The 23,713-nt window shown below is 40.8% G+C and overlaps 1 protein-coding gene across 1 annotated transcript; it reads left to right on the forward strand.

Moving 5' to 3' along the window:
- Nucleotides 1-934: 934 nt before the first annotated feature.
- On the forward strand, nucleotides 935-20,904 carry TNFSF11 (TNF superfamily member 11). Its single transcript, XM_013179680.3, has 5 exons — nucleotides 935-1,388; nucleotides 7,329-7,496; nucleotides 13,886-13,931; nucleotides 14,013-14,111; nucleotides 18,557-20,904. The coding sequence occupies exons 1-5, from the start codon at nucleotides 1,155-1,157 to the stop codon at nucleotides 18,976-18,978; spliced, it is 969 nt and encodes a 322-aa protein (XP_013035134.2). The 5' UTR covers nucleotides 935-1,154; the 3' UTR covers nucleotides 18,979-20,904.
- The last annotated feature ends 2,809 nt before the right edge of the window (nucleotides 20,905-23,713 follow it).

Genomic DNA, 23,713 nt, shown 5'->3' on the forward strand with positions numbered 1-23,713 from the left:
ACTTACATGGATCTGTGTTATTCTCCCATGTTCTTCAAAGGCCAGTCTAGACTTCAACTCAGTTGCTTTTACGTCCGTACCATTTCCCCACTGAATTTTACAGGACTGCAGATCTAATACATCTGAACTGTCTTTACAACAAGCACTTCCATAGGATTCAGGAGAACGCTTTCCACAAAGTGGACTAGTTAGGTGCTGAAGTTGGTCCTACTGATAAGATAGTTACATCTCCAAATGCATAGATAAAGTGATGAGCAAAAGAGCTGAGGGAAGAAAGACTATATGGAGGCAGGAAAGATAAATTTAGACAAGCTCTAAACGAGCAGGTATATGAAGGGGATAATTGATCTGAAGGGGATCATGCTGAAGTAAGTGCCTACAAAAGGCAGCATGACTCAGGCTGAGACATGGGGAGCGCAGGAAGATGCAGTTCCTCACCAAGCCTTCAGAAATGCCTCTGCAGCCGACTGGTTGTGTGGAGGAAGATGGGGAGCCCCATCTCTGGTTTGTCACTGGCAGGCAGCTCAGCTTTCTCCAATTTCGTTACCCCAGTCCTCTGACAACACTTAGCGCTGTCTCACCTTGCTTTGGACAGCGCAAGCACGTTTATTTTAACCTGGTCTGAACAAAGAGCGAGTTTAGACACCCAGCGGGGCTGACAGCCCTGCATTCCCCATACCCAACGGGACAGGGACAACCACGAGGGCACCTCCAGCTACAGCCCCAGGAGCCGGAGCTTCTGTGAGGGGAGAAAGCCCTTTGTGATAGGGGTACACAACGTGGCTTTGGGGACTTTATTCCTCTTCACACCGAGGCCTGAGGGGACGACGAGCAGCTCGACTCCCTGAGGAGGGCTCTGAGGGCAGGGGAGGGCCCGACCTAAGCCGACCCTCCCGCCGCCGGGGGCCGGTCCCCACTCGGGGAGGGAAGGGAAGAGACGCCATAAGAGGGGAGTGGTGGCCATGTGCGTGCGTGTGGTGGCGGCGGGCGGAGGGAGGACGAGTCACACCGCCTGGGGCTGATTGGCCGCCACACTTTATAAGAGCTGCCCTGCCCGGGGCGCCGGGGGTTGTTTGCAGCGAGGCCGGGGTTGGGGGGTGGGGGGAAAAAAAAAAAAAAAAAAGTAAGCTCCGTGTGAGCCGCTTTGCGGAGCCATGCGGCGAGCCAGCCGAGACTACAGCAAGTACTTGCGGGGCTCCGAGGAGCTGGGCGGCGGCAACGCCCACGACAGCGCCCCGCCGCCGCCGGCCCCGCCGCAGGCCGCCCCGCCGCTGGCGGCACACCCGCACCCGCCGCCCGCCTCCCGCTCGCTCCTGGCCGCCCTCGTCCTGCTGGGGCTGGGGCAGGTGGTGTGCAGCGTGGCCCTCTTCCTCTACTTCCGAGCTCAGGTAAGCGGCTGCCGGGGGGGAGAGGGGCCGCCGAGGTGTTTAGGCTGCGGGAGGAAAGGGGAGCAGGCGTCTTGGGAGCCCCCCGTGGCCCTTCGTGTTTTTAACTCCGGAGCTGCACGGCAGCTCTGTCAAAACATATCGCTCGTGGAAGTGCACAAGTGCACGTTAGTTGCTGTGCTAGACAGCCATTGCAATCAAAACAACTTATCACAGCATCTATATTTTTTAAAACCCCGTGTTCCCACTCTTTTTACCCTCTACCCCTCCCCTCCTTCAGGTCCATGACTGATAGGTTCGTGTCAGTGCTGCACACACGCCCAAGAAAGGATAATGAGTTTTCTTACGATAAAGACTACTTTTCTTCTGCTTCCTTTATTTAAAAAAAAAATTACATAGTGTGAGTGTAATTCTGCCTTTGGCAGCTTGGCTCTCTTGCTGGTTTCTAGTTGTAGATTTGGAGCAATGCTGTTGGATGGACTTTGCAAACTTGAACTTTTGAGAGGGCTCAAAAATGCAATGTACATAGGTGTAGACTTGACTAAAATACTCCCTGAAAACTTCCTAATGTCAAAAATGTCATCTTTGCTATCACTGAAAAATACGCTTTCAAAGTAAGTACGTAATTCACAATAATAAGATATGGTAGTCCATCATTGCTCACCAATTTCTTATTGTGCGAATAACGCAGATGGAGAAAATACAGTAGGTTTTGTAGAAGTTACGTATTAATTGCTTTGCAGATAGTTTTATTTATATGGGGCATGTTTTGAAAGGATTGCTGACAAATTTAATTGTATTAATCTATCTAAAGTTATCCTTTCAAATTTGGTTGTATCAATCTGCTGTCAAATTGAATTGTGTTAATCTATCTAAAGTTAGACTTTTTTTTTTATAATAGAACTTAGGTTTTGTAGTATATTCTGTTAAAATAATGAGAAGTTATTAGTAGGGGCCGTGTTGGTTGGTGGACTAACCAAATGTGAATTAGCAAGACTTGACTTTATAGGCTCGTATTAAGAAATTACTTGATTTAACAGGACTGTTTTACAAGCTCTTCAAAACCCAAAGAGGCTGAGTAAACTCTGACTCAGTTTTACCATACACTTCTTATTTTCATTTGCATAAAATCATTTGGGCTAGATCATGACACAATGCGAGCTGAGACAATAACCGAGGTTTTGGTTTTTCCTCAGTTTTGTTTGTTTTGTGGCTTGAGCATTTGGAATTTCACAAGACACAAAACTAAGACTGACACCAGATTTTCATGGGTAAACACATGTTTGTGGCCAAGAAATAACGTAGCACAATGCAAATGAGACAAGGAGCTGGTATATTTAAAAAGGAAGAAAAAGCTAAGAATTGAATGTTACTAGTATTCCAGAATGCTGCCATTCTGACCTGTAAAAAGATTAAGGAGTTCTGGCTTTTCTTTTTGGACCATCTTGTGCAAAGTACTGAATCCATGAAACTAAACACTAATAACATGTATTGCTCCTAAGTATTTATGCTGATTATGCTTCATGAGAAATATTTGCTCATGGTAAATGAAAATTCATCGCAAATTTGGGTACTGTGAGCAGATGGAGATAATAGAGACACATGCACAGCACCAAGTGAGAGTGCTAAGTATTCTATTTCTCTTTAATTGGGAGGTGCTAAAGTATAGTTTTCAAAAGCTGTGCTTTTACATTTTTCATTCTGGTCCATTTCCTTCCTGTACTTAGATCAGAAAAGAGTAGGGATTTGGTCTAATGCTGAGCGAACTGAAGGGCAGTAGAACAAGCTGGGAGGGCTCAAAGCCAGATGTAGAGTCTGGATGTCAAACTCCCCCAGTTTAACCTGCAACTCTAAGCTTACTTGCTTTTTTCCTATTTGAAAAAAGTCTGTTCAAATGTGAAGTATTCTACCATACCAAAGAGTTCACATTTAGATAAACGGGGACCTGGAAGACAGATTTTTATTGCCATTTCATGCATCTGTGGAAGTTTGACTTTTCGCTTCAATGTTTTAAACATCCTTTCAGAACTGATCTGAAATCTTGAGAGCGTGCTGGAGCAGTGGCTAACAGCAAACCGCTTACTAGGGGTCACTAGCACTTTCTGGAAGCCCGGAAGAACCCTTTCTTGGTGGTTAGGAAAGATCACAGAGTGTAAAGTGATATTGGATTAAACTTGAAGTTGGTTTAGGTTCGAAAACAAGTATAAATGATTAACGTTTATTTTAGTGAGAGTGCAGAATGTGATACTGTAATATTGCAAAATTAAGGCAATACTTAGTAAGTAAAGTTCACTGGAATATACGGTCTTTTAAAATCAAAACAAATCTTTTTATCTTTATAAAATTGGCTCTTAATTCTGTAAATTCATCTGGTGTCACCCATCGTATTGGAGTTCATTTTGCATGCCCTGAATTACTTGAAGGGAGTTCAGGGGTGCAACCAAAGTGGTTACAGATGATGAAAAACGGTGATAACAAGGGGCACTGGAAGGTGTGATCAGATTCCAGGGTTGGAGACGGTAGATGTGTATGCACAATAGTAACGTGTATAAAGTATAGTAAAATAATAGCTAGATTTCCTCTTTAAATGGGCTGATAGCTCTAGGGTATTTACTTCATTAACATGTTGTAAAGCTTTCTCCAATATTGTCCATTGCATCTTGATGATTTTTTTTTTTTCAGGTATTAAATCTTTAGGACTTCATGCTGAAGGTCTTTATTTATTCAAAGGCTAACCTTCTGTGCCTTGCAAGGTAGCACGCTGCTTTCTGTAGACCACTCTGGTATTTCGTTTTGGCTCTTCAGAAGCTCTTCTCAGAACACATCCTTGAAAGCTTTTTTGTTCGTCGCTTGTTGCCCGCAGTTAGGGTGTCGGTGCTCAGTATTGTCTGTTTGCAGCTATGGCAGCTCAGTATGCATTTTTTATAAAATGTCAGTTGCAGGATTTCTGAGAAGGGCTGCTCAGACAGGTGAGCTCATTTCCGTGGTTGAGAAGTGGTGCTGGCTGGGTATTCTTTGAAAACGGTGAGGGCAACCAGGTAGGTTATTAGTCCCGAGATCAGAGCTTCACCTTATCAAACAATAAATCTCTAGAGACTTCTGACTTGTCAGGATGGATTGTACAGCTTCAATTTAAGTTGCTGGAGCAATCAGTGTTTCCATTAAGTCCCCAGTCTTTTAACTGTAGGTGCAGAAATGGTGTTTTTTTGTCTTGAGCCTTCAACAGATCAGCTATAATCTGAATAAGTGCTTCTGTACAAGCTGCTGCTATAGTTCTGGCACAGTGTTGTGTGACACGTTTGACTCATTGCAGATGGGCAATAGCTGTAAGTCTCTGATGGGTGTGATTTGTCATGCTGAATGCTTAGGTCCTAGAAACATGAAAATCTTTCATGATTTTTGTGTTTTAAAACCTAGTTTTCTTGTCTGCTTTTCAGAAGTTGTGTTTAAATAAATCCCAAACTGGGGTAACAGTTTCTCACTAGAAGTATTGCTGATAAAAGTGAGTACCTACTGGCAGTCATTTGCTGTGACTCCCTGTTCTCTCTTCAGTAGTGTGTGTGTGTGGAGGGGAGAGGACTTAGATATCCAGATCCTGTCAAAGGCCCTAATTCCCTCTGGTTCCTGACAATACAAACGTAAGAGGCTACATCTGGAGTAACAGGTCCTGTTTTGGGCCCCTCAGTGCCAGAGGCATATCAACAAACTGGAGAGGTTGCAGGCCTCCATGGATGGCGTTTCCATCAAGCTTGGCTAGACAAGGCCTTGAGCAATCAGCCCGAAGTTACACGTTGGCCTTGCTTCCAGCAAGGGGCTGGACCAGGCACCTTGCAGACCTAGGTTTTTCTCCATGAACTGCCTCTTAACGGCTGTTGGTAACCATTTGTTTCTTCATCTCCACTTACTGTTGATTCTCTGAGCTTCTCTGTACTGGTGGAATCTGCTGGGATGAAGTTTTACAGCTGTTAAAGCTCGCGCTGCCTTCCTGCTCCTTCATGCCCTTGTATTAGCTCCGACGCTTGCCTGACACCTCTAATGAGCTGGCTTCAGGATGCTAATCCTTTGGGAAACTGCATCAACAAAAAGTTACCTCAGGGTAGTGCTCCACAATACTGGTTTAAAGAGGGGGTTGAGTGCCAGGAGTGGGATTTCATGGTGAAGAAGGTGAGGGCACAGAGGTCAGTTTACAGGTAATGGGGCTGCATTTAGAAGTTATTAATGTAGTTGTTAGTGCTTAGTAGAGTTGTAATAGCTATAAACAGATTTTCCTTTGGATCCCATGTCAAGCCACCCCAGAAGCTCTTACTGCCTCCAAGCCAGCCTGTAACTCATCTCTGCCCCTCTGCTCAAAGCTGTGGTGTCTTCTGATCCTCAGGTGAAACTTTTCTGACCTGTTCAGTTCCAAATCTGCAGGGATAACTCAGACAGCTAAACCAGCTCATGGGGGCTGACATTGGTGTGAATAAATGGGGCAAACAGCTCTCATCTGGAGCCTTCAGCAGAAGGATGGTGATGGAGGAGACAACTTGCTGTTGACATGGCCGTCCGTGCAACAAATGTTTTCTTCCAGTGTGTGCTGCTGGATGGCTGGCTGCCTGCTGGATGGCTGGCTGCCTGCTGTAGGCTTGAGCTTACCTCTGTAATCCTAACCTTATGTTTTTCAGTTAGTTTGGTTCTTTTTTGGGGTTAGGGGATTGAATTCATGCTCGTGTGTACAATTTACATAAATTTGATTCAGTTTGGCTGTTGCGTATTCTGCAAAACCTCCTTTGACATTTTGTTCAATGCTATTTTAAAGGAAAATGACCACTAGTTTGGTATTATCTGTAATGGATTGGTATTTCCTCATCATGATTATTCGTAACGTGTTATATTATGTAATTCTCAGATATAAATTGGTGCTTTGGTGTTTATGGAAAACAGTAGAAGTAAATGTTCATATTAGACCAGCTAATGCAGTTAGAGAACTTAAAGAAAGTTTTGAGTGCACAAACCCTTCTGATGTAAAAGCAGCATAAATACATGTTGAGATCAATTGCTGAGAGTCTCAGGCTGTATATAAAAGAAAGCGGTTAATATCTGTTGAGTGTGAGGTGTATGGAGGGGGGTTAAAGAGTGAAATGATTTGAATGTTTGTGCAATTGAATTCTGCTGAGGCACGATCTTGATTCTTGCAATATCCTTCTAAGTCATCTTAGAATTAAGATTGGTAGAATTTAGGAGCATTCTCTGCTTACAATTAAAAATTATATTTTCTTCAATCGGAGAGATTAATTGCTAAAAATATCTTGCAGATGTTTTGGATTTACTAGGCTTTGTCCAATAAAGAGGAGGTGTTTTGTAGTACAGTTTTATTGTCCCTTGGTCTTTCTGAATTTGTACGATCTTACCTGGTGACTGTTTCATGAAGCAATGCGTCTTGCCTGCAACATACTTTGTGATAGCTGTTTTCTGTTGCTTCTGTTTCTCCCCTTGAAAAGGATGTGCTGGATGTCGTACATACATTCCCCAAATTGCTGCTCTTGACACTTGTGTGTCATCTTGCAATCCGTATTTTTAATAGGTAGGATGGCTGCGTATGTTGCCTGCTAAAATAATTGTGATATTGCATCTAAAAATGGAATTCAGGTTTAGTGATTTTTACAGTAAAGGTGGGATTAATCTTTAACTAATCTTTAACTTTTGAAAGTCAATATTCAGTCTAAGCTAACAAATTAGGCAACTCCAGAAGACACATTTATTCTCTCCTATCTTATGTGCTTGTTGGCTGAAGTAAACGTTCCTGAGGAGAACATTTTTTTTCATTGTTTAGAATAAAAATTTAGATGATAAACTTAGCTAGTTGCCAAACTTTTAGACAGTTGAAAATTTACCCTGATTTAAATGTTCTTGTGTGTTGGACAGACTCTTAAAACTGTGGCCGTGCTTATATTTTTGTTTCAGATGGACCCTAGTAGAATTTCAAAAGAAGATGCACACTGTGTCAGAATGCTTTTCAGATCTCCAGAAAGTATAGGTTTGCAAGATACACCATTTGAAAATCAAGATATGAAGTTAATGCCGGAATCATGTAGAAGGATGAAACAGGCTCTCCAAAGAGCTGTGCAAAAGGTAAGTAGCAGTGGTTTCTCTTATTTTTGTTTAACTTAGTAATTTTTCCAATATCTTTGTTCAGAGGTAAGTTCTAGAAAGTATTTTTTTGGTGTTTGAAAAATATGGTGTTGGATCTGAGATCCTACTGCATATGCTTATGAACCTTGGTAGTGGTTAACCAATTCTGCATTCAAATACATTTTTTAGTTTTGTTAAAGGGAGGCTTGAAGTCACACAGAAAACTAACTGCAGTTAGTTGATAGGCAGTTCTGACGTTTGGGTAGGTCGGATGGCAGTCATCTATCCTAATACTTGTACAGGTTTGCCAACACTTTGGATGTGGAAGGACAGCTCCACTTCTTTTTTTCCAAACTGATCTTCTTGACTTTCTGACAGGATTCTCCAAGGCAAGGTCATTGACAAGCAAAATGCTGAGTGAAAGATAGAAGGCATAGTATTTGTTCTCATCTGTTCTTGTTTCTTACCCTTTCTGCAGTACAGTAGTTTTGATTACCCAGAATGAAGGATAGTATCATTTTTTTGCTCATTTTGCCACAGTGGTGGAAGATCTGCTTTGCCATCATGATAAGTAGGTGTTCTTTGCCCAGCAGTTGAGAATGACAGCTTTTTTCCAAACTCAAATAACAAAAGCAGACACCTAAATTAGCCCTAATGAAGAAACCTAGGCAAGCTGAATATATGTCACAATTGTCCCTTACCAGTTACTGTGTTTGATCTCTTTGCATGTTCCTGATAGTGTTCAGTACTAATTATGGGCTATTGAAGTTGAACGTGTGCTATGGTATTTGGTTTTCCTGGCTTTTGAAGTCCATTATCTCTTCACATCTGCATATGACTGTCAGTTTTTTCATAAAGGATACTCCGTTAGATTTGAGCTGAACTCAAATACACTTTACGGAGTGACTTGTACTTGACTTAACTATACAGTGCATTAATTGTGCTGATGTTTATTTTTAATAGAGTACTCTTGGTGATGGATCTTTTTCAGAACAAAGCTTAAAGCTGGGAGCCTAGTTTCCTTTACTTGCCACCTCCTTCAAAAACTTAGGAAAATGGGTTAACTCAATAGGACTAGTTCTTTCTTCCAGCATTTTCTTTAGGCTGACACTACTTCTACTTGTGTGTTCTGCATGCTGGTACTAGAGTGCTCTTTCATGCAGCACCCTTGACAGAGGAAGGAGCTTGTTACAGTAAGTGAATGGGAAGTTCTGCATTTTGGTTGTTTGCTGCTGGTTACTCAACAAAAGCATTAACTTTAGCGGAGGCTGCATATTCTGCCATTCAGCATAGAGGTTAAATGCTGCAAAGGCAGTGGCCAAGATAAGTAGTGAGTAGGATAATTTTTTTTGGTTGATGACCGTTAGTTTGAGAACAATGATGCTTTCCCTGCCAAAGTAATCAGACTCCAAAATTTTTGAATGCAACAGAACATATTAAGCAGCAGGGTCAGTGTTCTGGGTGCTTTGTCATCATACGTTGATGACACAGAAAAATAGGTAAATGTTTGCTTAGGGCTACATTTGCATCTTTTCTATTCGTATCATGGAAATGAAAGAAACGGTGTTAAGGCAAATTAAGCTTGCCTTAAGCTGTGTGAGCTGAGCCCTTCATTGGTTCTGCCGTACCAAAAGGCAGAGATGCATCTGAATCTTATCTACAATTGGACTAGGCCCTTGTGTGGGAACGCAGTTCATGTGACTGGAAAGATGTTTCCTATTTTCTCTGCTTTATTCAGTTTCCTGAAGTGTGTGTGTGTGTGTTTCAAGAGCTGGTATCCGTATTTGCACTGACAGTGCATTAGGTGACTGAAATGGAACACTTTAAAATAAAGTTGAAGTTCTCAGTTTTTTCAGTTGTTTGTCTTTAGCAATTCAAGCTATTCAGGAAATGAAAACAGACAACCACCTTTTTTTGTTAAGTTTTATAGTCTGGTTACAGCTTTTAGCTTACTGTGTCAGTTCTCATCTGTTTTCTTTGCACACCTGTAGACCAGTGTTTAAATCTAAAGCAGGGACTGACATTGCAAGTGCTCTTCTGAAAACCAGTGTAGTAGTGCTGTAAGGTCAGGTGTGGAAATGTTTGTCTCCTGACTTAAAAATAAAAATAAAATTAAAAAAAAAAATCTAATGGTGACCTCCTCAACATATTCTGGAATAAAAATACTGCTTAGGTAGCAGCTTACTCAGTAGAAAACACATTTTCAATACTATTGCAAATAAACTTTAAAGCAGACAAATAATATACTTTCCTAGTCTGTCTGTTTGCTTAATTTTTTTGCATGTAACCCTAAAAACCCTCTGGCAGCCCAGATGCACTAACCACAGTTCTTATGAAGTCTGTTATGAGTCTGAAGTAGAAAGGAATACAAACATATCTTGGTCAATTCATAAGTATCTTTCTTGGCAATACTCCCAGCTTCTAGCAGCTTGGGGAGTTCAGGCGTAAACTAGTCTCCTACACAGCAACAACACACTTTGTAGCTAGACCTCCAGGGCAGCACTTATAAAGAGATCTATATACTTAGCAGACATTTTAAGTGCATGTGGTTATGGACAAAGTGAAGGTTTCATGGGTGACTGTTGTAAGCTGTTAAAATTTCAGTTTCCACACTACAACTTTACATGCCCTTTTTTTTTCCTGCAGGCAATAGACTACTCATTTGAATAAGAGGTTGCAGTGCTCATCTCAACCTTCTGAAGAATATTGGTTTATGCACTTTCTATTTCGCTTCCTTCCTGATTAGCATTCTTCAAACTGCTGAATTTCCGGCAAGATAATCAGATACTACTTCTTGATATCAACTGGCCTTAAAGCACCGTGGGGGTAGTAGTAGAAACATTTGTGTAAGGGAGCCTTAGGGTCATGATTGAAGCAGTACATGAATGTCCTGAGGGTGGGTCTCTTGCCTGGTTTTAAAAGGCTACTTGTAGCTACTCAAAGGAGACAATGAGATACTGTAAAAACAAAGAGGAGGAAAAAACATTCACAGATGTTACATGTTCCTATGTAACCTTGTTTGTGTGTACTCAACATCAGACGTAACTTGAAGGGCAGGACTTGTGTTTTAAGGATGCTGATGACATGCTAATGTAGTAATAGGTGTGATAGTTGTCTAAGGGTTAAAACCCGAAGCCTGCTGTGGATGAGGAAAGAGCATTTCCCCACATTCTAGCCACTTAAAGCATGGTTTTAGCTTTTAAAATTTGGAAGTTTTGCAGCTTCCCCATGGCCTCTTATTTTATTTTTTTGGAGGAAGGAAGACATTCATTTTTCTGACTGGCTGCTTGTTTTTTTGAACAGTGACTGTATGGAAAAGTTTAGAATATGGGAACAGGCCAGTAGAGTTGACACAGTGTGCAGTGAGCAAATGACACGAAGATGTACAGAAGCAGCTTATTTTAAAACTAACAGTGTGGTGTAACTTTTTGTGTACAGTTTTTTTCTAAAAATAACTCAACAGCTTGGGAGCTCACTTGGTTTTGTGGCTGCAAATCTTAAGAGAAGTCACTGGCAATGTTTGTCAGCAGTTCTCATGCTTCTGTGGCTGTGTCTTAGTGACAGGTTCTGTTGATCTGTTTCTGCATTCTTAGCGGTAGTGTTCTTCTAAGGTAGGTTGTGTATCAGTGTCTTGGAACTGTAGAAACAGATGAAGTGGAAAATAAAAAGAAATGTTTTGGAGTACATATCCTTCAAGAGGAAATCCACAGCTCCATACCTGTTCTCTAAGGACTAGTTCATGTATTTCTCCCAGTTTTTTCCTGGAAGTATGGGCAATGGAGCAGCAAGACTTAAATTTTTGGGGGGCTGGTCAGTGTCTAGTAAAAATTTGACACTAGTCCATTGTTTGGGAACTCAGCTGGTGGAGGATTTCTGTTTTCTGGCCACAGGATAGCCTTTGTGATGAGCACATAGAAGATTCAGCATGAGCCAGACTGCAGTTCTTCTAAGTGTATTAGTGTTGAGCTCACTCTTATCTCCCTTTTTGTTGTAATGGTGCTTGCAATCTTCATGACATAGTAGCCTAGCTTCAAGAGGAGCACCAAATTGCTCCTGTCAAGTCCAGGCTACAGCTTGGTGACCAAGGTGCTCCTAGGAAGCAGGGGAGTGGTAGGTTCAAGATCATTGAGACAAGTGGACCCAGATCTTCCTGGGTAGCTGTTTTGCTCACCCAGTAGTGATGTAGATGAATAGCACCACCATCAGTTAGAAAGAAAGTGGCTCAGAATGCATCTCACGAGGACCACAGCCTTTCTTCATGGAAGATATGCTGAGTCAGACTACTAGAGCTCAAAAAGCGAGGTAACCAGCTGCTCAAGTCAGAGCATCTTTGGAAACCTAGAGAAGCAGAACTCTAGGCTACTAATGAAAAAAATAGATTATAAGGAGGATAGCAATCGGCCAGTTCAGGGACTTATCAAGCTTGTCTTTTTTTTTTTTTAGTACTGTTTTGGATAATAGAAGATTAAAATGTAAATATCTTTTTGGGTATGTCCAGTAGCCTCTCTAGGCAAGCATTCCCCAGAAAGAAAGGATCCTAAAAAAGACTCCAAACCTAAAAGATTTCAATTAAGAAAGGAAAAAAGAAAAAGGAGTCTTCCCTTTCTAGGGAAAGGTTTGGGAGCAGTTGTAATGCAGTGACATCTGAGAATCTAGTCCATCTTCCAGTCTCCTTTACCTCGATGTCCTGTTCTCTTCAGATGCTTTTACCACCTTTGGCAGTACCAAATACTTGCAATTTTTCTTCTTAGTACTTCTGATGAAGTTATAGATCAGGTGTGGCTAGAGGCTGATGTGCAGCTCCTAGAACTGAGCTTCTTACTTCAGCATCAGTTCTAGCAGCATGAAAATGAAGATCAGAGAGGGGAAGTGAATGTAAATGGGGGGGAGGTGGACATGGGTTTTGCTTCTTCTGAAGTTGCGATTCTTCTGCTTTTCTTCTCGTCTCTACAGCAGAAAGCATCGTAATGATTCATATCTACACAATCAGCATATCTCTGCTGAACTATCATGCTTTGATAGTCATACAACAACTTCCACGCTGCTGTGGCTTTTCATTTTGGTTTAACATTTAGACACCTACTGAAAGGAGAAAGAGAGAGAAGGTGTTACAGATTTCACTGTGGCTGCAGAATTACATAAAAGAGGAGCTAAGTGTTTTCAAAGCAAGATTTCAAGTTCTAAAACACTGCAGTGATAGAGAACATGGTGGAACTTTGCTGATCTGGCCAAATCTGAGGTCGGTTTTATATACATGGCGTTTAATTAGACAAGCAGCAGTATGTGAAATGTAAAGAGAAAACACAGGATCCCACTTACATTTCAAAGATAAGAATACAACTTGCTATCTGCAGCAAAATGTTTCCTTCTACTAAACATCTTGATAGTTCCATAGTGTGAGGTAATCTCAGGAGGAAGGAGTTGTTATCCTTGTTTTTTTTAGGAAACAGATGAGGAGAGTCATGGTGTGGAACCGGGAGCAGAACTGAGGAGTGAACCTAATTCTATAAAGACTGTCCAGGCTTGTAACGACAACATGTTGCTTGGACTTTTGAAAACTGCTGTTTATACATCTTCATAAGAAGAAAACAAGAGAGGATTGTTTAAAAACAAAGCTTTGTGGTACCTGTTGTTTATTTGCACTGTTCTTGGTTTGGGGTAACATGAGCTTTGCTCATATTAAAATTAATCTGCAGTCTGCAGTTTTGGAGAACATGTACTTCCAAACTCTGGCACCTGTTTAATTTGGACCAGTACAGATGTGGAAAATGCTTAATCCTTCAGTGTCTGCATACCTCGATATGAGGGAGGCTTGGTTGCAAAGCCTTATAGTCTTGCAACCTCTCCTGTTAGTGGTAAAGCATTAGGGGTGGAGGTTTTAATTTAGCTCATCATAAAGGAAATGTGGGGCTTAATTTTCCACAGTTAGTGTGATTACATACTGGTGTCTATGTAGAACTGCCTCCTTCGTTACCTTTTGACCCCAAGTCAATTCATAAACTTCATGGTTTTATGTGATGCATTTTTAGCAGTCATTGTTCCATTATACTTAGAAACGTTCCAAGTGCAGTAAGTAGAAATGATTGTAAATGTCTGTAATCACTACTTCGATAAACGGTGCAGTGATCACACAGGCTAGTGTTCCTATCCACCTTTATCAGAAGTATTGGACAAAGGAAGTAATTTGATATGGCATTTAAACTGTGTGTTCACATTATACATCCTGTAAATATCAGGATATGTATTCCAGGCATCTGGCTATACTGTAGGTAGAACCACCCCAACGTATGCATGTATACAGAGAAGATACTGTGTTGTAATTGTGCAAATGATCTGTGATACAGACGCAAGCAAGGCAATATCAAAGCAGTGTCTTTTTCTCATTTTAGGAAGTCCAGCGTATCCTGGGGAGAGAAACACCAAGACCAGAAAAAGGTAGATGCTGACTTATGAATAAGAAATATTTTAGTTCTATTAAATTTTTTTTCTGAGATAATGGAGTTCTTTTATCTTCAGCGGCAATGGAGGCGTTAGGAATGGACCTGTACAAAAGAAATAAACCTGAGAAGCAGCCTTTTGCCCATCTCATTATTGATGATAAGAATATTCCATCAGGTAAGTTCAGTTTTAAGTGGATTCTTCTAATGCTACTATGAATGTGCTTAACTCATTACTTAAGCTGTATGCATTACTTTTCTGCTTTATATAACTAAACCAAAGGGGAATTCTCTCAGGCCTGAAATCTGAGATTTTTGCCAGCCTGTTCTGTTTAGAGATAAGTCATCTGCACATGAGGGGTTAGATTCTTGCCAGAGGGTAGTATTCTTTCCCCCTCCAACTGCATTGGCATTGTCCAAATGTTGAGCTTTATAAACAAAGAGCTTTAAGCAACTTGTAAAATGGCAATCAGAACTTCTACAGGCTTTCTTACTAGTTCAGACGCCTTCTGACAACCTTCTCTTTGAGTCAGATTTTCTCTTTTGACATAGGTCAACAGTAGAGGATGCAGTATCAGTAAGCTTGTCTTAGCACTTTGTCTTTGGAAGATTGAATTTTCTAGTTATATACATGGTCATTTACATCTACGGAACTGGAGTCTGTCACACTTTGAGAAATTCACCCATGGGACTTTTTTTTTGCTGTCTATCTAGATGTTACTAGGTAAAATGTATTTTTACCAGGACTAATACTTGATACTTTTTTTTTTACTGATGTGCATCGCTGTATTAATTTTCTAGGGAGTGAATTAGCACATTTGTGGGTAATGGCAACAGAAACATTGCTTTTTTTTTTTGATCATTACAGTCTTGTAGGAACTCTCAGAAATACAGTCCTTGTAGTAACAAACTTTTGTTTCTCCTTTTGAGGAGATCAACCTCTTACCAATGCAATGAGTTGGGCTTATTCCCTCCAGATCTGGCAAATAGCTTATGCCTTCTTTGGAAGAGAATTACTGGGACATTAATCATGAGGACAGCTTCTGCTGTTATTTTGAGCATTGTGGCATTAAGGGACTGCATCCTTTTGGGTAGCTAGAACCCTGAACCTACTGATTGTGAGGTGCTCTACTATCTTATCACTGGCGTGTGGCTCTACCCACTTGACTGGGTGGCATAGAGATCAGTGACAGGCATAAAGGATGAAAAATTTGCTTGCGGATCACCAGGAGTTCTTCCTGTTTTCTCTGACTGCAAATTTCTATTTTCTTGCAGTGTTTCTTTACTCTACATGTCTGAAATCCTTTTAAATAGCTCTTTGCTATCCATGAGTCTGGGCAGATTGGTTCTTAGTATTTTAAATTCCCTACTGTCATCACTCTGACCCAAAATAAGCAATGTCAGGGAAAAAAAAGTCAGTCTATCATTATCAAACAGGATTTTATTTTGTTCAAGTAATTTGCAAGGGAACACCTATCATGAATAGGCATTGAACACTTTCACCTCGTTCACAATAATACCATGCCTCAAATGGACTTCTGCAGTTGTGGAGTGACAGGGAGGGGGAAAAATAACCCCTCCTACATCTTGGCGTCCCACCCATCATTTAGCTGCAGAAGCCATAGTGGTTTAGATTTGTTGCATTAGGTTAAAGCTGGATGCTTGCTGTTTGCTTTTTACCAGAGCTCACTTCAAACACTACCTAGGTTTTAAATGAAAATAGTGAATTTTGGTTTATAAATTGATTATAGAAATTAGTCACAGTTTAAAGGAGAAGAGCACAAACAGAAATAAATGCAAATGTTAAATATATCATTTGGAATGTGAATTGGTACCTTTAGCTAGTACCTAAAGAAACACTAGTATTTTTGAGCTATTTACAGCTACAGGTTCAGCTTAGCTGCCCTTTGCCTCCAGAAGTGGTTTTTCAGAGCGGGCAGAACTTTGGCCCTTTCCTCAGGCTTTATTTATACCTGAAAGCTACTATAGTGCAAATGAGTAATAAATATTGGTTTACTTTATCTTTCCATCATCTTCTTTCCTACTAATTCTGTTGGAACTCAGTTGCGTTAGTCTTAGTCCATGCCTGCAAACATTTAAAACGTTGTTTTGATTTGTATTGAGTTACCAGAAAGACTGAGAATTACCTTTTTTTTTTTTTCTGCTTGTTACCATATTTGGAAGATTACCTTAGTCATTATCTCTGACTTTTCTTCCTTCTGTCAACAGGGCTTACTCTGTGTTATTTCTTCCAGGGCTCAATTATAAATTTTTGTCTCAAAAGATACTGTATTACAGCACTTCCGACTGTCTTATAATTTGGATTATGTTTTTGGAGTTTCATATATGGACAACTGAGTTGGCACTTAGATGCTCCATTTTTTTTCCTCTGCCTGTGTTTCTGCATATTGATCAATTGGGTGTATTGCCATCTGCAGTACTGAGATCCTGTTTACTCCTTCCATTAAGCGTTGCATGACAAAATTTCCACCAACGTGCATTTGTGCTGTGCTCCTGGCTCTGACATGCCTTGTCTAAACCTCTGAATTGTGGCAAAACGTCCGGCTGCCTTGGTTAATGAAGTCATAGCATTATAATCTAGGTTGAAAGGCACTTCCAGAAGTCGTCTAGGCTAATCCCCTGCTCAAAACAGGTCTAATTAGATCTTTAGATAGGATCATTCTCCATCAGCTCTTGGCTTGTCCCTCCACTTGACCATGAATGAATGGTACATATTGCTCTCAACACCAAACTGTGTGAACAAGCTTCACCTGTACCTGCTCTCAGTATCACAATTACAAGTCACTGTGGCACCAATTTTCCATCTTCCCCCTTCAGCAAAGAATCATATATTTTCACTTAGGATTTCTTCAAAATTGCCTCTTGATTTTTGAGGCTAGCAACTAAAGAATTTACTTTACAGGTAAATAAATCCTGCCTAGCATCGCCCTGGTGGGCCACCAGTCAGTCACAGTATGTCAGCAAGCCTTTCTGCTTGGTCATATGTATACATTTCTGCCTAATATTTCTGTGCCTCTGTCCTTTGTCAGTCCAAGCAGTGATATTGGCTCTAATTTCTCACCTATCCTCCTCATTTTGAAGGTAGCATAGCTTCCCAGGGTGGTGTTTCTGGTGGACTTAACACTGTGTACAAGAAGTCCTACAACTTCTGCTGTTCTTCAGCTTCAGAGATGTTCTCTGGTATTTCAGCATTCTCTTGCAGATGAGTTATTCCAGGATAAGAGACTTAAGATCTTAGTGTGACTTCCAATTCGTTGATGGCTTTCAGAGTTTTTTGGAGGTACTGCACAGAAGAAGGCTTTGCTGTACAAGGTGGCTTGTGTAATTTCTACTTAGCTACACTGGAGCCATAAGACAGCAGCTATTTAAGGTCTGCTTTTGATAACCTGTGCTTTGCTCAAGTCTCTGTGGAAGAATGCCAGAAGATTTTTATTTTTGTTCTGGACTACCATTAGAGTATTCCTCTCACATGCAAAAGTTGCCCTTTGCAGCTGGGGAAGACTCATAGCTCTCAATTTCCCCTGTTCCTGTCCTACTTACCTTCCCTCACTTCAACACGAACAAATCCAGGAGGCAGCTTTAATCAGAGGTGCTTGGGGCTGTTCCCCAGCATGTTTGTGAGCGCTGGGCGTGGTGGGAGTAGATTGTTTTTAGTTTGGTGTGGGGAGAGGATAAGGTACTGAATATTCCACGCAGGCCTGTAGATGCACTGAGAGTCCAAGGTCTTCTGGCACCTGTGCAGGCCTGCTACTGTGGGTGCCTCTGAGGGAGCAAACAGAGCTGGGTTTGTGTGGGAGTTGCTAGTGGTTAGGAGGACAAGTTGGCCAACTTTCATCTCTTGTGCTCTGCCCTGTGTATTGTGCTGAATAAATGGTAGGTTGTAGTGGCTCTTCTGTGCCATGGTGCGTCTTAGAAGGGTAGGGACCAGTGTGACTTTCTCAGGAGGCTGCTGTTTTCTCTGCCTGTGGGTCTTGTCTGGTTCTTCTGTGACTGTTATCTAAAGTATAGATACTTTATGTAGTACTAAAGATACAGGATTGTATTGACTTTCTTCCTTTTTTTTGGTGTGTTCTCAAATAAGAATGTGTTTGTCTTTGTACTGCTGCAGTCACAAGAGCATAAACTACACGAAGGTTTCATAAACTTTCTATCTGAGGAAATATCAGTTCTTTTCAGATGCTGTTTAGTTATTCTTTGCAAACACAGGTTAACTCATAGCAAGATTTGCCTTTTTTTTTTTTCTGTTAGCAATTTTTCATTTCAAATTCTCCCAATTGTTTGTTACCTGAATAAAGTTTTAGGTGGAATGCAGTTACTGTATAGAGCTTGTTATGTGACTGAGTGCCATCAAACTATTGGCCAAACAAGTGTTTTGTACCATGTTCCAGCAGACATTCTGTGGGAGGGCAGCACATGATGAAAAAGGAAATTTCTTATGTCTTTTATCATAACTGTTTAATATCCTGAAGCTTTAAACTTCACTTTAGCCTATGTGAAGGTACTTGCTATTGATTTTAAAAATCTGGGTATTGTTTTTTAAATGTTGTGTTTTGTGAAATGCTTATAAATGAAATAATTATTTTTTTCCTCCCCTCTCTTCAGGAACTCGTAAAGTGAACCTTACATCCTGGCATCATGACAAAGGCCAGGCAAACTTATCAAATATGACGTTTAATGATGGGAAACTAATTGTTAATCAAGATGGATTTTACTACCTTTATGCCAACATCTGTTTTAGACATCATGAAACTTCAGGAAACCTGACTAAAAGAGGGCTTCAGCTGATGGTGTATATGACTAAGACAAACCTTAAAATAAGGCGCTCTGATGTGTTGATGAAGGGAGGAAGCACCAAATACTGGTCAGGGAATTCAGAATTCCATTTTTATTCTGTAAATGTAGGAGGGTTTTTTAAATTAAAATCTGGTGAAATGATAAGTATCCAGGTATCTAACCCATTGCTACTGGATTCATCACAAGAAGCAACTTACTTTGGGGCATTTAAAGTAAGGGATTTAGACTGAATATTTAGTGCGCTGAAATTGAGCGGGGGGGGAAGGAAGGGGTTAGTGGTCCAGAAACAACCTGAAGACAGAACTGAAAATTTTTTGCATCCCAGTTGCATCTGTATAAGGCATATAGCTCTAAAGACATGTTTTGCCCTGTGCTGACTCTGGCAGGAGTTCCATAAATGCATCAAGGATAAAATTTTGTGGTTCTGATTCAGTCTTACACCAGTTTTACTTCGTACGTCTCCACTGGCTTCAGTAGAGTCGTTATGACTTCTACATTGGTATAGTTGAAATCAGAGCAATTGGTATTACTGAATTATTTCCATATTCTGGCCTGACTGTTTGGCACAAACGTAGGGCAGGACAGAATTTGGCTCCCAGATTGCATTTGGGGCTTAATCATGCTTGGGGCTGAGCATTCTGACCCTGAGACAGCAAAGATAGTGAATGTATAACTAATTCCATTGCATTTGATGTGGCTTTTCACGTGCTTAGTTAAGCATGTTCATGCTTTGCTGGACTAGGGTTGGAAAGCTCAAGCCGTGGCAGAAATGAGTTGTGGAACACCTAAACAGTTGAAATCACATTTTTACCTGATTAAAAAGGGCTATTTCTAGGAAGAAGGGAGATCTGGCCTTACAGTTCTAAAAGGTTAATTACAGGTCATTATTATTGTTGCACAGCTAATTGCAAATAGAGATTGCCAAAATATGGAGTGCCTTTAAAGTATTAAATTGTGCCAGAACCTGCAAAGACATTTTTTAGACAAAAAGTATGTATTTTTATATTCTGTAATATCTAAAGTTATATTTTAGGTGTAATGTTTTGTGTAAAAAAATGTAAATTATATTGTCCTATAGTATTTGATACAAAATATTTAAATTCTCTTGCTGTTTGTATATTTAATGTTTTAAACTGTTTTTAATGTACAGACATGTTAAACTAGTGCACTTTTTAATCCCAATGGGAAAAATTGCAGCTAAAAGAGGTTGTTTGCAATTAGCAAATGTAATATATACCTTTGTACTTTTTAACTTAATAGATTTCTGTTAAACTTGTCAGTATTACTTGGGGGAGGAGGGAAATTCACACCAAAGTCATGAATAATTACACCAGAATGCTGGTCACTGGGTGCCTTTCAAACCTGGAGGGTAATTAATGTTACAAAGCTGGTATTACCTGAAGGGGAGAAAGGAAAAAAAACAACATAATAAGCCACAGAGATGTATTGGGGGTATTTATAGTTATTGAACAGGCATATTTTCCTACAATGAATTCCACGAGTTGTAAATTCTGCAATAGAGCAATGACTTTTTTAGCCTAGTTTCCTGAGAAAACGAAGCTTTTGTCATTGCATTGCCTGTCCTTTTCTCCCCTTCTAGCTTCTAGAACTCTGCACCTTCCTGCCAGATCTGGCAGGTGAATAGCAGTATTGAGAGAGATTCTTACAGGTTTTATGAGAACTGACAGCTGAGAACAACTCAGCCATTTTCCATTATTAATCAGTGGCTGGCCACTGTTCATATTAGCCAACGAATTAATATTGGGAAACTCCTAGTTAGCCGCTACACGTGTTGTCTCTTCTATAGTTGCTTGGCCGAAAAGGTAGGTGGAAGGAATCTGAGGGTGGGTATGGGGAACATGGGAGGGAGCTGCAAATATTGTAGGTGATGTTTAGAGCACATCTGGGCAAGGAACAACTTTAGGGTGGGGATCACGGAGGTTTTAGGGATGTTTGGGTGCTCTAAGGGTGATGTGGGGAAAAAACCTCTTTAATGCAGTAGGAATCAGAAGGCAGAATGCTCAAATGTGTAAGAAATGAAGCTTCATACAAATCCTCAGACTTTTGTTATAGTAAACTGAGTTGAATTCAAGCAATTATTTTATACTGTATAATAAACATTTCTTTTTAATGTTAATATTGTTTTCTTACAAAATATATTTCTAAGAAAAAATACCTTTGTGGTTTCTTTATTTTCCTGTGTCCCTGTATTTCTTGTGCTGCTTCAAACACTGTTCATATTTCAAAATACGCAGGGTGGGTATATTATAGCTCAAGTGGGTGCGTAAGTTATAGCTCAAGAAAACTGAGGCATGAATCAACTGTCATGAGAATGGAACTGAATTTTAAGGAGTCTTGATTTGGCTCCAGACTTTGGCACGTGCATCCACCACTTTCAAGCAGCGTAGTTAGTATTAGGTGTTGTAAATTTAGCTGGAAGTGGGGATCTCCATTTTGTGTCACACGGACTAGTTTTCAGTTCAAAATCAGAAATTACTGAGCAATCTGGGTCTCTTCTTTCAACATTTCATCAACATACCAGATTCTGTGTCTCTTCTTTCAACATTTCAGAATCTGGGTCTCTTCCTTCAACATCTCAAGAACTAGATGTTGTACTACAAGAATACATATTTAAAGGGGTCTAATAAAAGGATGGAGAAGGACTCAGGTAGATAACAATAGGACAAGGGGGAACAGTCTTAAACTAAAAGAGGAAAGAGGGTAGACTTAGACTAGACCTTAGGAGGAAATTCTTCTCTCAGAGCATGGTGAGGTGCTGGAACAGGGTGCCTGGAGAAGCTGTGGATGCCCCATCCCTGGAGGTGTTTGAGGCCAGGCAGCATGGGGCCTTGGCCAACCTGATCTAGTGGGTGGCATCCCTGCCTGTGGCAGGGGGGTTGGAGTTTGATAATCTTTAAGGTCCCTTCAAACCTGAGCCATTCTATGAATCTTGTTTTTTTTTTTTTTTTTTTCCTGGACTGGATAGGTGTCCATTGATAGGCTGGGAGAAAAACATCCACTGTGTGTGTCTTGTTATCTGGGGGTTAAGTGCCCATCTCTAGCTCCTCAGGGTTTTCAAATGAATTGGAAGTTGAGTTAATGCTTATCAAATGTTCTGACTGCTTACAGTATTACACAAAGGAGTGGAACCATCAAGACTAAATGTCATCTGAATGATGCTGACTGTGAGCTGTCTGCTGTAGATGAGTTCATGGTAGCTGTGGTATGTCTTGAGCCCCTGTGGGTTCACTTGTGGGTTACCCTGTGCATCTTACATCACCAGAGGTTAGAAGAAAGCTTCTGAGGCTCAGCTCTGTAACACATCTGTCCTCGTTACCAATGCAGCAGGCACCTGAATTTTACAATGCAATAATTGGCTTTAAATTTCCGTTGTATGATGACTTTGGGACCTAAATCATTTTTATATATTTAATTATTTTTGGACTAAGCGTCATCTGGGTGCAAATTGACAAGCTATGTCATGAACCAGGGAGGAAGGATGTGATGAAGTAGTCCTAATGGGGCTACATAGACTACTCTGGGTGTTATAATTAGGGGTCTTGCTCTGGCTGTACTCTCTACAAAACAGTAAGAGAATACGGAGGTCCTGCTCTGCCTTGTCTTGCTTGGTCCTTCTCCCTTCTCACTCCTACATGCATTTAAAAGGAAGCAGGAAATTCTATGTACTGCTATTAGGACAGCTTGATTTAGCTTTTTGTACCACAGCAGCCCTGGTTTGGAAAGCTTCGGTAGGGTCACTTAAGGCAGCCTGGGCATATATGCCGAGATGATAACGTAAAGCCACCTCTCTAGCACTGACCTTCTTAAACCAAGTCTTCTCCAGAAGTGTCAGTTCTTTTGTCTGCTTCCTTTATAATAATTGCTTCATTGGGATGCAGTTAATGACCGGAGTAGACTCATAAATCAATGAAGAGAGCTAACTTGAGAAAAGGGTAATGTTTTCTTGGCTAAGAAAGGTAAATGTGACAGTTTATAATCTCCAAAAGACAATTTTGGTTTGTGTATAAAGGTTGATTATTTGCTGAAATCTGAAGTTAGAAAAATCTGACTTGGAAATAGTTTATTTGGAATTTTGTGTATTTGCATGTATGTAAGCATTCGTATATTTTTTCTGTGTTCTTGCTAAAAAAGTAGATTTTCATACATGGGGTTACAATTGCATATTTTGGCACCTGGGTACTCCTCCCCCCCGCCTTCCCAAGCTCTCTCCAGCCAGTGAGTGTTTCTTTTTCTGTCTATCCCACTTCCTTTTCTCCGGCTCCTTCCAGCTGCCAGTGTCTCCTGCTCACCCCCCTCTCACAGACTTACAGCTCTTTTTCCTGGTGGTAGCAACAGCCGTGGGTTAGAGCTAGACATCCTCCTTTCTCACCCACTTTCAGGTGGCTTTGCCTTCAGATAGCAGACAAGCATGATGTTTGTCAACAGGGTTTATGAGGCACTGATGCAAAGGCTGAGCCGCATATGAGCAAAGGAAAGTACTTGGGGAATAAGGAGCCAACAGATTGGACACAGAGCAGTCCATACTGCACTCTGATGTATCTGCCTTGGAGGGCTCCAAACAATTACCACGTGCTTATAATTTTGCCATTACAAAATTAGTCTCCAGCAAAACTTCATGAACGTGACCACATGCAGCATTTTGCTGCAGTGATTCGAGAAAACTCAGGTCTTGACCAGGAAGTGTTCTCACACATATCCGCAGGCACATGCAGATGATTTCTTGTTCTTTCTCCTTCTCCCTAACATTTTCTTGTCCAATATTTCCTGGTTGCTGGTATCTAGGATCTCAGCCTGTGGACTTTGCTGACTGTTTGTTATTTTTTTTTAAACTTACTGGGATCTGATCCTGTAAAGCCCCTACCTTTGCTTAATGTAATCATTCATGACTAGCTCTGAAGCACAGCGTGGTCATGAAAAGCTCAGAAATCTGTGTCAGCTTGAGGT

This window comes from Anser cygnoides, chromosome 1 (assembly GCF_040182565.1).
Source record: "Anser cygnoides isolate HZ-2024a breed goose chromosome 1, Taihu_goose_T2T_genome, whole genome shotgun sequence".
NCBI lineage: Eukaryota > Metazoa > Chordata > Aves > Anseriformes > Anatidae > Anser > Anser cygnoides.

Bases quoted from the DNA above. Each gene is read 5' to 3' on its own strand.
- TNFSF11 (XM_013179680.3), top strand. From the start codon at position 1,155: ATGCGGCGAGCCAGCCGAGACTACAGCAAGTACTTGCGGGGCTCCGAG. The intron at 1,389-7,328 runs GTAAGCGGCTGC...TTTTTGTTTCAG, and splicing joins TCCTCTACTTCCGAGCTCAG to ATGGACCCTAGTAGAATTTC. The intron at 13,932-14,012 runs GTAGATGCTGAC...TTTTATCTTCAG, and splicing joins AACACCAAGACCAGAAAAAG to CGGCAATGGAGGCGTTAGGA.